Source organism: Tarenaya hassleriana, unplaced genomic scaffold, assembly GCF_000463585.1.
Source record: "Tarenaya hassleriana unplaced genomic scaffold, ASM46358v1 Cleome30, whole genome shotgun sequence".
Classification (NCBI taxonomy): Eukaryota; Viridiplantae; Streptophyta; class Magnoliopsida; order Brassicales; family Cleomaceae; genus Tarenaya; species Tarenaya hassleriana.
Window position 1 is genome coordinate 954,430 of NW_010966178.1, and position 14,072 is coordinate 968,501.

Genomic DNA, 14,072 nt, shown 5'->3' on the forward strand with positions numbered 1-14,072 from the left:
TTTTAATAAATTTGATCGTTATTTCTTTTTTTTTTTTCAAATGACATAGAGTCATAGACTACGTTTTACCACAAAAGAAGAAGAGCAAAAACCTGAATGCGACATTATCCCAACATCCACTCTATAATTAAACACCACTGTGAAGTAAGATTCTCTGAATCCCTTCGGGGCTTACGGGATTAATTGGATCGAAAGCCCAATGAACTTTCTATTTATCAAAAGAGGAACCCATATTATCGAAACGGAGCGTTTTAAAAAATTAGGGTTATTAATATCTCGACATTTCTCATTTCGACGCATGTGGTTTGAGGAAGAAGGTTCGAGAGGGAGAATGCGAGAGAGAAAGAGAGATCGCGAAGGAAGAGGAGTTTTTCGGTGACGACGAAGTTCGGATCGACGGCAAAGGTGAGTCGAGGTAAATATCAGGGTCTCATATATCTTTTCGATTGTTTCTCGAACTGGAGTACCGCCTCGTGCTTAATTCTAGTGATTCTTTTTCCCATTTTCTAGTGGATTGTCGGTGATCCGACAGAGACGTAAGTCTTTCGGATACTGAACTCGTAAAATCCCGATGTTTTATCTTATTTTTTTCTCGTCGGAGTATCGGAGTGACACGTTATAGCATAAAAAAAAGATTTCAATTCAAATGTAGCAAAATCCATTAAATTAATCACCCATAATATATTCGTTTTATTAGTTGAATTACATTTAAATTCGGCTCAATTCTATTTATATGAATACGATAAAAGGATTGAGGCATCATTTTCATTTTATGTCGATGCACAAATCTAACGTGGTTTTGGATATAGATAAATGTCCTTGGTAAGTATAATTATAAATCATAAAATATTTTGGACAAAGGATATGTGATTAACGAGGAAAGACAATGCAAATTAGGTAAAAAATCTAAAAGATATTCATCCTAATAAAATATATAAACATATTAAGAGATAAAATCTAAAATAAATGGAAAGTATTTTACTAGATTAAGAATATTAAAACAAATAAGATAGAATATAGTCAAAGATGGTTTTTCAAATTTTCATTTTTGCTAAAATTCTTTTTAAACTGGGAAAAAAATAATATTTTGTCTATGGTTTGAATTTAAAAATACGCTCGTCCTTGCATATCGTTTCAAAACCCGCCCATGTACGTCTCCTCTAAGTCCTCTCCCTCTTATTTTCCCCCTGTATAAATCTCTCCCTCCCTCCCTCCCTCTCTCTCTCTCTCTCTCTCTCTCTCTCTCTCTCTCTCTGTGTTTTGTCGGAGAATGGCGCGTGACATCCAACTTCCATGCAACGGAGACGGCGGGTGCATGCGCTGTATGGCGAAGCCTCCGTCGGAGGAGATCCTCAAATGCAGCACGTGCGTGGCGTCATGGCACGTGACCTGCCTCTCCCCTGCTCCCGAAACCCTTGCCTCCCCTATGCTGTGGCAGTGCCCCGATTGCTCCGGCGATGCCGATCCCGTCCCCGCCGCCGGATTATCCGGCGCTGACGGTGGCCTCGTGGCGGGGATCCGCGCGATCGAGGCAGACGAGTCATTGACTGAGATGGAGAAGGCTAAGAAGAGACAAGAGCTGATGGGCGGGAAAGTCGCCGTAGATGATGGAGTTGAAGGCGATGATGACGAGGGGAGCAAGATGGAAGGGGATGATGCGGAGATGGAGATCGATCTTATCGCTGCTCTGGGCGAGAATTTGAACTGCTCTTTCTGCATTCAGCTCCCTGATAGGCCCGTCACGGTTCGTTTTCCATCTCTCTGGCTCTCGTTTTCTTCATAATTTCACATGGGCTCTATGATCGTTCGTCGACGGAGTGATCCATGTGTAGTAAATCCAGTGTGTTTTGTCTCGTAGATTCCGAGAATATCTGTTCCTTTTATGGCTATTGTGAGAGTATCTGTCCTGCCATGTGTTCTTTGCGTTTGTTATTGATTCCCTAATTGAGTAATTGTGTTACGGTACTGCTTCCGTCTCTGAATTCACTAAACTGAGAATGTAAAGTTCTACAATTAAGCTGTGATATTCCACATCCAGCAATAGTTATTATAGATAAGCATGCATTTATCTCTGTTTACCATTTGTGGCAATTGCCTCTGTCAATGAATGCCCGTAAACGCCATTATGATTGTTCTTGTTTGTTTTGTTGGAGGTATGATCATCTTAATGATCACCCATTTCACGTGGCAATGAGAACACATGCATGTTTTGTTGTATGATCCTTTGACATGTATACTTGTTTGTATGGAATTCGGTTTCTCTTTCTGCTGTAAGTTATCTTTTTTCTGGATTGTTTGATTGATGTGTTTTGTACAAAGTTGGTGTTCTTATCGACCCTTGCATTGCATTGCTTCTGGAGTCTGGAAAAGATTGTCTTGTGTCCTGTTTTTGTTCCGTCTAAATCATTTTTCGAATGCAAGTGGATAGAAGCAGCAAGAATAACATTGAGCGATTTTTCCGGAGCTGATGGTGGTCTGGTTTGTGACTTTTCAGACACCATGTGGGCACAACTTTTGCTTGAAATGTTTCCAGAAATGGATTCAGAAAGGGAAGCGTACTTGTGCAAAATGTCGTGCCCGAATTCCACAAAAGATGGCAAGCAACCCACGCATTAATGCCGCTCTTGTTTCTGCTATCCGTCTGGCAAAAACACCCAGAACCTCCGCTGTTGGTTCTGCGAGGGTCTACCATTATATTCGCAATGAAGACCGCCCAGATACAGCATTTACCACCGAGCGAGCAAAGAAGGCTGGGAATGCCAATGCTGCTGGTGGTAAAATATTCGTGACAGTGGCACCCGATCATTTAGGTCCTATACCTGCTGAAAACGATCCTGTAAGAAATCAAGGTGTTCTAGTCGGAGAATCATGGAAAAACAGACATGACTTAAGGCAGTGGGGGGTTCACTTCCCACAAGTTGCTGGCATTGCTGGACAATCAAAATATGGAGCTCAATCAGTTGTTCTTTCTGGAGGATATGAGGATGACGAGGACCACGGAGAATGGTTCCTCTACACAGGAAGGTATGCATTGCACGACTTCTAGCTGACCATGCCTTTCCTCCATGTATAAGTGCATGCTCATTTCTTTAAAAATCTTGTGCTTTATTATGCGGTTGACTGACTGCTTCTGGAGCGATCCTTACAGTATGGGTGTGAAATACCTGCTCCCTCCCTCTCCTTTACATTGTATATATGTACTTGTACATTTTTTTACACCTTTTGCATCGATATTTTTGCAGCGGAGGCCGGGACCTTAGTGGCAACAAAAGGACTAACAAGGAACATTCTTTTGATCAGAAGTTTTGCTGGGTGAACGAAGCTCTTAGACTCAGTTGCAAAATGGGTTATCCTGTTCGAGTTGTCAGGTGAGCTGTTTTTCAGCAAAATTCTAATGTACAACATCATTCTTCAGAAATGAACTTCCCTACGCTAATATTGAACCTAAGAGGTGAATTAAGGTACTCTGCCTTCTGCCCAAAATGCTATCTCGATGGAGTTGGGTCGAGCTTTTGCCTTTAAAGAATGTTTTAACTTGCTGCCCCTAGTCTATAATCCATACAGACAGTTCTTGTGGATAGATTTTCTTGTATATTCAGTTGCCTCGAATTCTATAGTTTGATCCTGATAGTTTTATCAACCCAAACACTTAGACAACAAACACATGATTTTCTTACAAACTTTTCTGCATTAAACCACCACAGCATTTACTACATGCATAGCATTTACAGCACATAAACACACTTTAATACTTATATAAATAACACATACACATTCTACTCGATTTCTCTAGAATAGGATTACAGAAATCCCCTCTCTGCAATAAATATTCTAGAGACATCAATGCTCTTTTTATACATAACCTAAAGTAACGGACAAGTAGTTACTAAAGACAAAACAAAAGAAAACTGCAATAATAACTATGATTCCAAAAACTGCTCCTTCAACTTCTCCACTTTGTTTTCTGCAATGGTTCCTTCTTCAGTTTCTACAAATCTTCAACTTCATTTTTTCCTTGAGTTTTGAGTCACAAAAACCCAACTCTCCTCAGTTGACTCAAAAACTCAAACATTATTCAACAAACTAAAAAAATTCCATTTACCCGAGTGCAAAAGTGCCCCTTCTCGAGTTTCACCATTGTCTTCCTCGTGTGCATATCTGTCCCTTTTCGAGTACACGACATTTTTTCGGTTTTGTCTGAACAACCAAAACCATTCCACGACCTGTATGTTCCTCGATCCATCTTCGGTATGAATCTTCACATTCATAGATCCTTAAAAACAAAACGCTTCTTCTTCAAACATTCCATAGATCCCGAAAGACCATTCTCGCTCTGATACCATGATAGTTTTATCAAACCAAACACTTAGACCATTCTCGATTTTCTCTCGAATAGGATTACTGAAATCCTCTCTTTGCAATAAATATTCTAGAGACATCAATGCTCTTTTATAAAGGGGTAACCCCGTGCGCCAAGGCTCCCCTTCAATGCTCTTTTTATACATAACCTAAAGTTGGCTCCCCTTCAATGCTCTTTTTATACATAACCTAAAGTAACGGACAATTAGTTACTAAAGACAAAACAAAACTGCAATAACATCTATAATTCTAAAAACTGTTCCTTCTTCAACTTCTCCACTTTATTTTCCGCAACGGTCCCTTCTTCAATTTCTACAAATCGCCGACTTCGTTTTATTCTCGAGTTTTGAGTCACAAAAACCCAACACTCCTCGTTGTCTCCAAAACTCAAACATAAAACATTCAACAGACTTAAAAATTTCCATTTACCCCTGTGCAAAAGTATCTTTTCTCGAGTTCACAATTGTCTTCCTCGAGTACATATCTGCTCCTTCTTGAGTACTCGACCTTTTTCCGGGTTTGTCTGAACGACCAAAACCCTTCCACGACCTGTATGCTCCTCGATCCATCTTCATTATGAATCGTCACACTTACAGATCCTTTAAAACAAAACGCTTCTTCTTCATACTCTTCCATAGATCTCGAAAGACCATTCTTGCTCTGTGATAGTTTTATCAAACCAAACACTTAGACACCAAACAAAAGTTTTCTTGCAAACTTTTCTGCATTAAACCACCACAACATGTACTATACGCATAACAATTACAACGCATATACACACTTTAATACTTATATAAATTACACACACATAATACATACACATTCTACTCGATTTTCTCTCGAATAGGATTATTGAAATCCTCTCTCTGTAATAAATATGCTAGAGACATCAATACTCTTTTTATAGAAGGACAGCCCAGTGCATAAAGTATCTCCGTTGAGCGGGGGTCTGGAGAAATGTTTCACAACAAGGGCGTATTGTAGGCAAACATTGCCTTGCAGATTATTTCTGCAAGAGGCTGCTTCTAGGAATCGAAATCGTATCCTCTCAGTCACAACGACAACACCTTAACTGTTGGGCGGAAGCTCCTTTTCAATGCTCTTTTTGTACATAACCTAAAGTAACGGACAAGCAGTTACTAAAGACAACAAAACTGCAATAATAACTATAATTCCAAATACGACTCCTACTTCAATTTCTCCACTTTATTTTTTGCAACGATTCCTTCTTCAATTTTTATAGATCTTCAACTTCATTTTTTCCTTGAGTTTTGAATCACAAAAACCCAACACTCCTCGTCGACTCAAAAACTCAAACTTAAAACATTCAACAAACTTAAAAATTTCCATTTACCCTTGTACAAAAGTGTCTCTTTTCGAGTTTCACAATTGTCTTCCTCGAGTGCATATCTGGTCCTTCTCGAGTACGCGGCCTTTTTCCGGGTTTGTCTGAACGACCAAAGCCCTTCCATGGCCTGTATGCTCCTCGATCCATCTTCATTATGAATCTTCACACTTACAGATCCTTTAAAACAAAACGCTTCTTCTTCATACTCTTCCATAGATCTCGAAAGACTATCCTCGCTCTGATACCATGATAGTTTTATCAAACCAAACACAGAGACAACAAACAAACGTTTTCTTACGAACTCTTCTGCATTAAACCACCACAACATTTACTACATGCATAACAATTACAACGCATAAACATTCTACTCGATTTTCTCTCGAATAGGAATATTGAAATCCTCTCGCTGCAATAAATATTCTAGAGACATCAATGCTCTTTTTATAAAAGGGCAACCCAGTGCATAAAGCATCCCAGTTGAGCAGAGGTCTGGAGAAATGTTACAGCACAAGAGTGTATTGTAGGCAAACCTTTCGTTGCAGAATATTTCTGCAAGAGGCTGTTACTAGGAATCGAAACCGTGTCCTCTCGGTCACAACGACAACACCTTAAACGGTGCTCCAAGGCTCCTTTTCAATGCTCTTTTGTACATAACCTAAAGTAACGGACAAGTAGTTACTAAAGACAAAACAAAACTGCAATAATAACTATAATTCCAAAAACTGCTCCTTCTTCAACTTCAGTTTATTTTTTTGCAACGGTTCCTTCTTCAATTTTTATAGATCTTGAACTTCCTTTTTTCCTTGAGTTTTGAGTCACAAAAACCCAACACTCCTCGTTGACTCGAAAACTCAAACATAAAACATTCAAAAAAATAAAAAATAATTCCATATACCCTAGTGCAAAAGTGCCCCTTCTCGAGTTTCTCAATTGCCTTCCTCGAGTGCATATCTGCCCTTTCTTGAGTACATGACCTTTTTCTGGGTTTGTCTGAATGACCAAAACCCTTCCATGACCTGTATGCTCCTCGATCCATCTTCGGTATGAATCTTCACACTCACATATCCTTAAAAACAAATCGCTTCTTCAAACTCTTCCATAGATCCCGAAAGACTATTCTCTCTCTGATACCATGATAGTTTTATCAAACCAAACACTTAGAAAAAACACACGTTTTCTTGCAAACTTTACTGCATTAAACCACCACAACATTTACTACACGCATAGCATTTACAACACATAAACAGACTTTAATACTTATATAAATTACACACACATAATACATACACATCCTACTAGATTTTCTCTTATAGGATTACAGAAATCCTCTCTCTGCAATAAATATTCTTCAGACATCAATGTTCTTTTTATACATAACCTTAAGTATCGAACAAGTAGTTACTAAAGACAAAACAAAAGAAAACTGCAATGATAACTATGATTCTTAAAACTGCTCTTTCTTCAACTTCTCCACTTTATTTTCTGCAACGGCTCCTTCTTCAATATCTACAGATCTTCAATTTCATTTTTTCCTTGAGTTTTGAGTCACAAGAACCCAACAGATCCTTTCTATACCGATAGACATGAGCTTTAAAGTGAAGAGGTTAACTCTGAATTTGTGAATTCCTTTCTTGATTCCTTTTCTTGAAAATAAGCAGGTCTCACAAAGAGGAGCGCACTGCCTATGCCCCTGAGGCAGGGATTAGATATGATGGGGTTTATAGGATTGAGAAGTGTTGGAGAAAAGCTGCTAGACGGGTAATATATCTAATGGTTCAAATTATTTCACCACTTAAAGTTTTGCGGTATTAGAGTTTTTGCTGATGTACTTTTTGTATAGGGTTTTAAGGTCTGCCGTTATCTCTTTGTTAGATGTGACAATGAGCCTGCTCCATGGACCAGGTTTGCATTAGTATGTTTGATTGAAGTACCATCCTTTTCCTTGTTTTGAGATCAAACTTTGTTAAAAAGTGTGACAATTGTACTACAGTGATGAGCACGGTGATCGCCCAAGACCTCTGCCTAAGATTCGTGAGCTTAAGAAAGCCATTAATCTATTTGAGAGAACGGACAGCCCATCGTGGGATTTTGATGTAAGATGCTGCCTTTTATTTATTTGCTAATATCTTTTCTTACATTGGAACCATATATCAATGACACGAAGAGAAGGTGGATATACTAGTTGTATAATACTACTAATAAGATCTCGTTTGATTCAGAATATCTGGACATTTGTCATAGCATAATAGTAGAAACTTAGTTCATCTTTTCTAAACTAGTTTGTGAATGGACTTGAAGTTTATCTGAATTCTAGATTTGAAATTTTCCACTGCACTTCTCTTAATGTGTAAATCGATTAGGAAGCTGATGGTCGTTGGAAGTGGGTGAAGCCTCCACCTGCTAGTAGAATGGTGTTTGATGCAACGGGTCGTGAGGAGAGGAAGAGGGCAAAAAAGGCTAACAGTGTGAAGGACAGGCTTCTGAAAGGTAGTCTTTTCAATTGCATCTCCTTTTGTTTATTTTTTCATAATGGTCATCATCAGGTGCATAAATTACTAACTGCACATCAGCTCTTGATGCATCGATCATCACAAAATTTGTATGAGCGTGATCTGCACTAGGGATAAGTTCTTCTGTATGTTATAAATTTAATAGGAAGTCGGTGCTTTCTTATTGGAGTTTGATTTAATAAGATATCTGAAGAATCAATGGGTTTGTTGAGACAGAATTCAGCTGCCAAATCTGCCGCCAAACAATGAATCTTCCGGTGACAACCCCCTGTGCTCATAACTTCTGCAAGGAATGCTTAGAGGCCAAATTTTCTGGGATGACTCTCATGAGGGAAAGAAACAAAGGCGGACGCACACTTCGTACGCAGAAGAACATCATGAACTGCCCTTGTTGCTCCACTGATATCTCCGATTTTCTCCAAAATCCTCAGGTAAGGAAATGCCTTTTGAGCATTTTGCCTCCTCATCTTTCACCCATTTTTCAGCCTCAGTCCTTACCGTTTTGGTCTCTGGTTTAGAATAAACTGTAAAACCCATCAATAATATTCAAGTGAAAAACATCAATGCCAGCACCTTAACTTTCGATTTCGCCTTTTATAAACCAGTTGTTGGGCTCTTCTTTTAACAGGTAAACAGAGACGTAATGGAAGTGATCGAGGCGCTGAAGACGAAGATCAAGGCCACTGAGAATGCAGAGGGGAAGGAGGAAAGTGGTGGGTCGGGGTCTGACAATGGTGAAGCTCTTACTGAAACTGAGTCAGAACCGCCGAGTAAGCGTATCAGACTCGACACTGAAACCGCTTGAGAGATATGCCTTATAGGATCGAACCATCCATGTAAAAAAAATGACAGCAGAAACACAAACCATTCTGCGAAGTCCCTGGACAAAACACAAAGTAAGGATGTTAAGTTTCTTGTTCCGTTTTTTTTTTCCTTTTTTCAAATGCCTGTTTTAGACCTTTCCTGAATAAGTTTAAAGGGCCGGTTTTATCTGGTTTAGATTGCAATTGTTGGTTTTCTATTATGGAACAGTGGACCGGTTTTGTATAAACCGGTTCTTTTATTTGGTTGAATCTCAGTATGCTATCAGAATATTTAACAGCTTTGCTGAATCAGGAAACCGGCTCATACCTTTTTCTTTTTCCTTTTTACTTGGAATCTCAATGCTCTTTCTCATTAGCCAAACACAACACAGCCATTTCAAAGACCATAACTTTTGGTACATCATTTGCAGTACAATACACGCATGATACGGTATATGCAATATCTGTACTTAAACACACGCACATTGATATTTTTGTTTTATATTGGTCACATTGATATTGAAAAGGGTTAGTGAATGGTTTTTGTTAGGAACGTATAAAATACGGCATATCGACGTAAACCGGCCGTATTTAGGAATTGTCAACAACAACAATAAGTGGGGTCCTGCAGTGAAGGTTGGGTCTGACTTTGACTATGTAATGCCAAATAAAACCAAAATGTGGGGATGATAAATACTTCGGTATTATCTGCAATCACCGTATCGATCTAAATAAAAAAATAATAATAATGCACGTACAGATGTACATGTATATGTGTAATAATATCGCCTTTTTTCAAATTAAGAGAGATCCTGAACTATTGGAGCTGCTGAGTTTGGTCTCCTTGTCTGAACTGGGAACACATGGAGTTTCTGATGTTGCTTCTCTGCAGTTTTCTCCCGATGATCAATCTTGTTCATGCCCAATCAGCTCAAGGTTTTATCTTTTTTCTTTAAAAAAAAAAGATTTTTCTTATTTAGAATCTCTTTTTTCCGGTTATATAAATGTAACTATTGTGAGGAACAGGATTCGTGAGCTTGGCTTGTGGAATGACACCAGAAGACTTCACCCTCCTGGATAAACAAACACAATTAACGTACACTTCAGATGCTCGTTTCATCAATACCGGAGAAAGCGGTAGGATTCGTAAAGAGTACGAGTCCTCGGTCGTAAGACAGGCATGGTACGTGCGGAGTTTTCCCGTCGGGACACGAAACTGTTACAGCCTTAATGCCACCGAAGGCTCGAAATATCTGGTAAGAGCTTACTTTGTCTACGGAAACTACGATGGCAAAAACATGAATCCGATATTCGATCTGTATATCGGACCGAACAAGGTTTTTACGGTCGGAGCACAAAGCGATAGCATATCCTTAGAGTTCATTCATGTCCCGACATCAAACAGTTTGCAAATATGCCTTGTAAGACTTGGAACTACGGTACCTTTCATATCGACATTAGAACTACGTCCTGTCAACAACCATATGATTTATAATGTCGAGAATCGAAACGAGTCTCTCGTGTTGAGCTACCGAAGCTTTGTAGACAACGGAGTTACCGAGTACATACGGTAAGTACTATATATATACTTATATATATATATGTGTGTGTTTAGGATTATGTAACTTTATACATTAGTTTCAGGTTCCCTGATGATATTCACGATCGTTTTTGGCGGCCGACCTTTACGTTTGACTGGAATCATTTGACCACTGCCCGTGAAGTTAACACTTCTAGCATGTATGAACCACCAAAACCCGCGATGCAGATGGCAGCCGTGCCCGAGAATTCGACTTCTCCTTTCACTCTACAGGTTCCTTCTAACGGTTTGGCTTCCAGATTGCGTTTCTACCTCCATTTTGCTGAGATCGAAGAGCTAAAACCCAACGAGACTCGTGAATTTGATATAATGTTGAATGGAATCCATTATTATGGACCCGTTAGGCCGAAACCATTTTACGCCGAAACTGTAGAGGTAATGACTTCAACTGAAGGATGCAATCAAGGCTCTTGCTTGCTGCAACTCGTGAGGACATCTGCCTCTACTCATCCGCCCATTCTCAACGCTATCGAGCTCTACTTTGTTTTAAAGTTCCTACAACCGGAAACAGATCGGACCGACGGTATAACACTTTTGGACTTTTGTCTATCGACATTGGAAAATGTGGTGAATGAAAACATTTTTTCTTTCTCATTATTCTGTCTGTGCAGTTGAAACTATGATAAGAATAAAGGAAGAATATGGATTGAACATAACAAGTTGGGAAGGAGATCCATGCTCACCAACTGAACTCACATGGGACGGTCTGAATTGCACTTCGGACGACCCTTTATCCATCTCTTCCTTGTACGTTTTCATCTCTCTAATATGATATGATGATGATATAATACACATGGACCCATGTCTGTATACCATTTGCGATGATAATATGTTTGCATGTTTTTTCTGTAAGGAACTTATCTTCATGTGGCCTTACGGGTATTATCTCGCCATGGATTCAGAATCTTACCCACTTGATATCATTGTGAGTTCTTCTTCCTCTTCCTCTTCTTATCACACATTTTACTTGAAGACCAATATTCAAGTTTTAATCTTTGATTACGAGATGCAAGGGACTTGTCAAACAACAATCTGACAGGTCGAGTACCCGAGTTTCTAGCTACAATGAGATCATTATCGGTCATGTAAGCTCGTTGCATTTGATCAAAACAATATGAAAATAAAACCGATGTGCTCTCTCTTCTCTCTTATTTGTTTCTCTGCTAATGCAGTATACGACTGACTTACCAATTCTAGTTTTGTCTTTACAGAAACTTAAGGAACAACATTCTTAATGGTCCAGTTCCTGATTCCCTCCTCAACAGGGCAAACAATGGATCATTACAACTATAGTTAATATCTTTCATTGCATATAACTACAACTTATGAATTATGTAATTTATATTTGTCTGAAGGGTCCTTAACTGTTGAAGTTTTTTTTCTTTGTTGATTTCCAGCCTCGAAGAGAACCCAAATCTTCATTGTCCCTCAGACGCTTGCAAGAACCAAGATACTCATCAGAATAAGGCCAAGTCAAACCACGCATTTGTTCTACCGACGATATTGGGATCGATTGCTTCCTTCTTTGCAATCATATCCGCTTTCTCAGTATTTCTCCTTCTCCGTGAGAGATCGAGGAGAGGGAAAGGTAACGTTCTCATGAGACTCAAATGAGTTCTTGAAGAACTTTTTTCCCCATCCATACAAATATGTGTACTTAATTATGCCGACATGTTATTAACAGTAGGAACAAACAAAAATTCACCTGGGGTCGGACGGAGATTCAGTTATTCAGATATTATAAGGATGACAAACCATTTTGACAAAGTGCTCGGCAGAGGAGGCTTCGGTATCGTGTATCATGGTTACCTAAACGAACACGAGCAAGTTGCCGTGAAAATTCTTTCTGAACCATCGACTCGAGGTCTCAAGCAATTCAGGGCAGAGGTATTTGCTTCGTAACCTTTATACGCTTATACATATAAATATCGCATAAAATTGAAGGTAAGCAACACAATTGACTCCTCTTATAGGTCGAGCTTCTTCTAAGAGTTCACCACAAGAATCTTGTACACTTGATCGGATATTGCGACGAAATGGATAACTCCGCTCTCATCTACGAGTACATGTCCAGAGGAGATTTGAAAAATCAGTTGTCGGGTAATAGCACATCGAAGTGATTGACCATCTAGACGTTATTATTACTTCAATGCAATCTTGATGATCATGTAATGTATTTGAGTACAGGAAACACATGTTCAGAGTTATTGAGCTTGAAAAATAGAGTAAGAATAGTGGCCGAAGCCGGGCAAGGTATGATTTTCTATTCATACACATTTGTGAAAACTGGACAAAACACATCATAACGAACAAACGAATGAATACAGGTTTGGAGTATTTGCACAATGGATGTAAACCACCGATGGTTCACAGAGACATAAAGACTTCGAACATTCTCTTAGACGAAAACCTTTTGGCAAAAGTTGCTGATTTCGGTCTCTCCAAATCTTTTGACCATGAAAGCAATAGCCATACCTCGACGGCTGTTGTCGGCACACATGGATACCTCGATCCCGAGTTAGTATATACTCGTTTTACATACATTCTGTGTTGAGACATATCTCCAATAGTTACATAGTAATGAATTTGTATTGCGGATTATATAGGTATCGTCAGACCGGTTGGTTAACAGAGAAGAGTGATGTGTATAGTTTCGGGGTTGTTGTTTTGGAGATACTCACAAGCCAGCCTGTTATTGAGGACACGAGGGAGGGTAACCATATCACGGAATGGGTCCAGAACATGCTCGTGAAAGGCGACGTTAGAGAAATCGTGGATCCGAGGTTGGGAAGAGATATTAGCGCTGCTTCAGTTTGGAGAGTAATCGAAATGGCAATGGCTTGTGTGAACCCTTCACCGAGGCAAAGACCGAACATGGGACAGGTCGTAGCCCAACTCAAGGAGTGTTTAGCCTCCGAACACAACAATGGTTCTATCGATGTGAGTTTGGTTTTGTCAGATGAGTTCACTCCCATCGCGAGATAGTGTTGGATGTAGAGAGGGTATATGTGTAGTCTTATATAATTATATTAGGTCAAATACACTTGTATAAATATGCCAATGATGTTTTTTTGGATAAAAGGCTGTTTTTTATATATTAAAAAAAGTTTACAAGTGGCCACATAGTGCGGAGTACAAGTAGTAGTTGACAATTAATGGAATGGAAATGAATGTCAGACTCTAAGCAATTCGACAACATCGACGCTAGGAGAACCAGAGTTGAATGCTGGTGCTAGCAAGTTCTGGCCTTTGCGGCCGTAATGAAGCAATTCGCAGTCGGAAAGTACTGTCGACAACCTTCTTGATCGCCGTTGTGTCGGAGTACAAATGCTGATGAAGCCTGATATTCCTTTCCTTCCAAATTGAGTATGACACAATCTGCCATTTAATACTAGCAATGTCCACCTTCTGATTTTACATCCTTGCAACCTTCGAAGCTCATCAAGTAGGTG

General features: G+C 39.3%; 2 protein-coding genes across 7 annotated transcripts; both read left to right on the forward strand.

The window, feature by feature from the left end:
* Nucleotides 1-292: 292 nt before the first annotated feature.
* Nucleotides 293-9,318, forward strand: LOC104820364 (E3 ubiquitin-protein ligase ORTHRUS 2-like). The gene is made up of 9 exons (XM_010550781.1): nucleotides 293-1,744; nucleotides 2,495-3,024; nucleotides 3,243-3,368; nucleotides 7,366-7,465; nucleotides 7,548-7,609; nucleotides 7,698-7,800; nucleotides 8,068-8,194; nucleotides 8,434-8,648; nucleotides 8,846-9,318. The coding sequence occupies exons 1-9, from the start codon at nucleotides 1,271-1,273 to the stop codon at nucleotides 9,020-9,022; spliced, it is 1,914 nt and encodes a 637-aa protein (XP_010549083.1). The 5' UTR covers nucleotides 293-1,270; the 3' UTR covers nucleotides 9,023-9,318.
* Nucleotides 9,319-9,753: 435 nt separating this feature from the next.
* On the forward strand, nucleotides 9,754-13,741 carry LOC104820365 (probable LRR receptor-like serine/threonine-protein kinase At1g51820). Of its 6 annotated transcripts, none has more exons than XM_010550783.1 (13): nucleotides 9,754-9,956; nucleotides 10,047-10,590; nucleotides 10,659-11,143; nucleotides 11,232-11,367; nucleotides 11,474-11,545; nucleotides 11,634-11,705; nucleotides 11,832-11,912; nucleotides 12,018-12,208; nucleotides 12,305-12,507; nucleotides 12,594-12,720; nucleotides 12,808-12,873; nucleotides 12,948-13,137; nucleotides 13,227-13,741. In XM_010550783.1, the coding sequence occupies exons 1-13, from the start codon at nucleotides 9,884-9,886 to the stop codon at nucleotides 13,603-13,605; spliced, it is 2,619 nt and encodes an 872-aa protein (XP_010549085.1). In that variant the 5' UTR covers nucleotides 9,754-9,883; the 3' UTR covers nucleotides 13,606-13,741. The 6 variants fall into 6 exon arrangements, with proteins under 6 accessions (XP_010549085.1, XP_010549086.1, XP_010549087.1 ...); XM_010550784.1 differs by having other exon boundaries at nucleotides 12,308-12,507; XM_010550785.1 differs by having other exon boundaries at nucleotides 10,665-11,143.
* The last annotated feature ends 331 nt before the right edge of the window (nucleotides 13,742-14,072 follow it).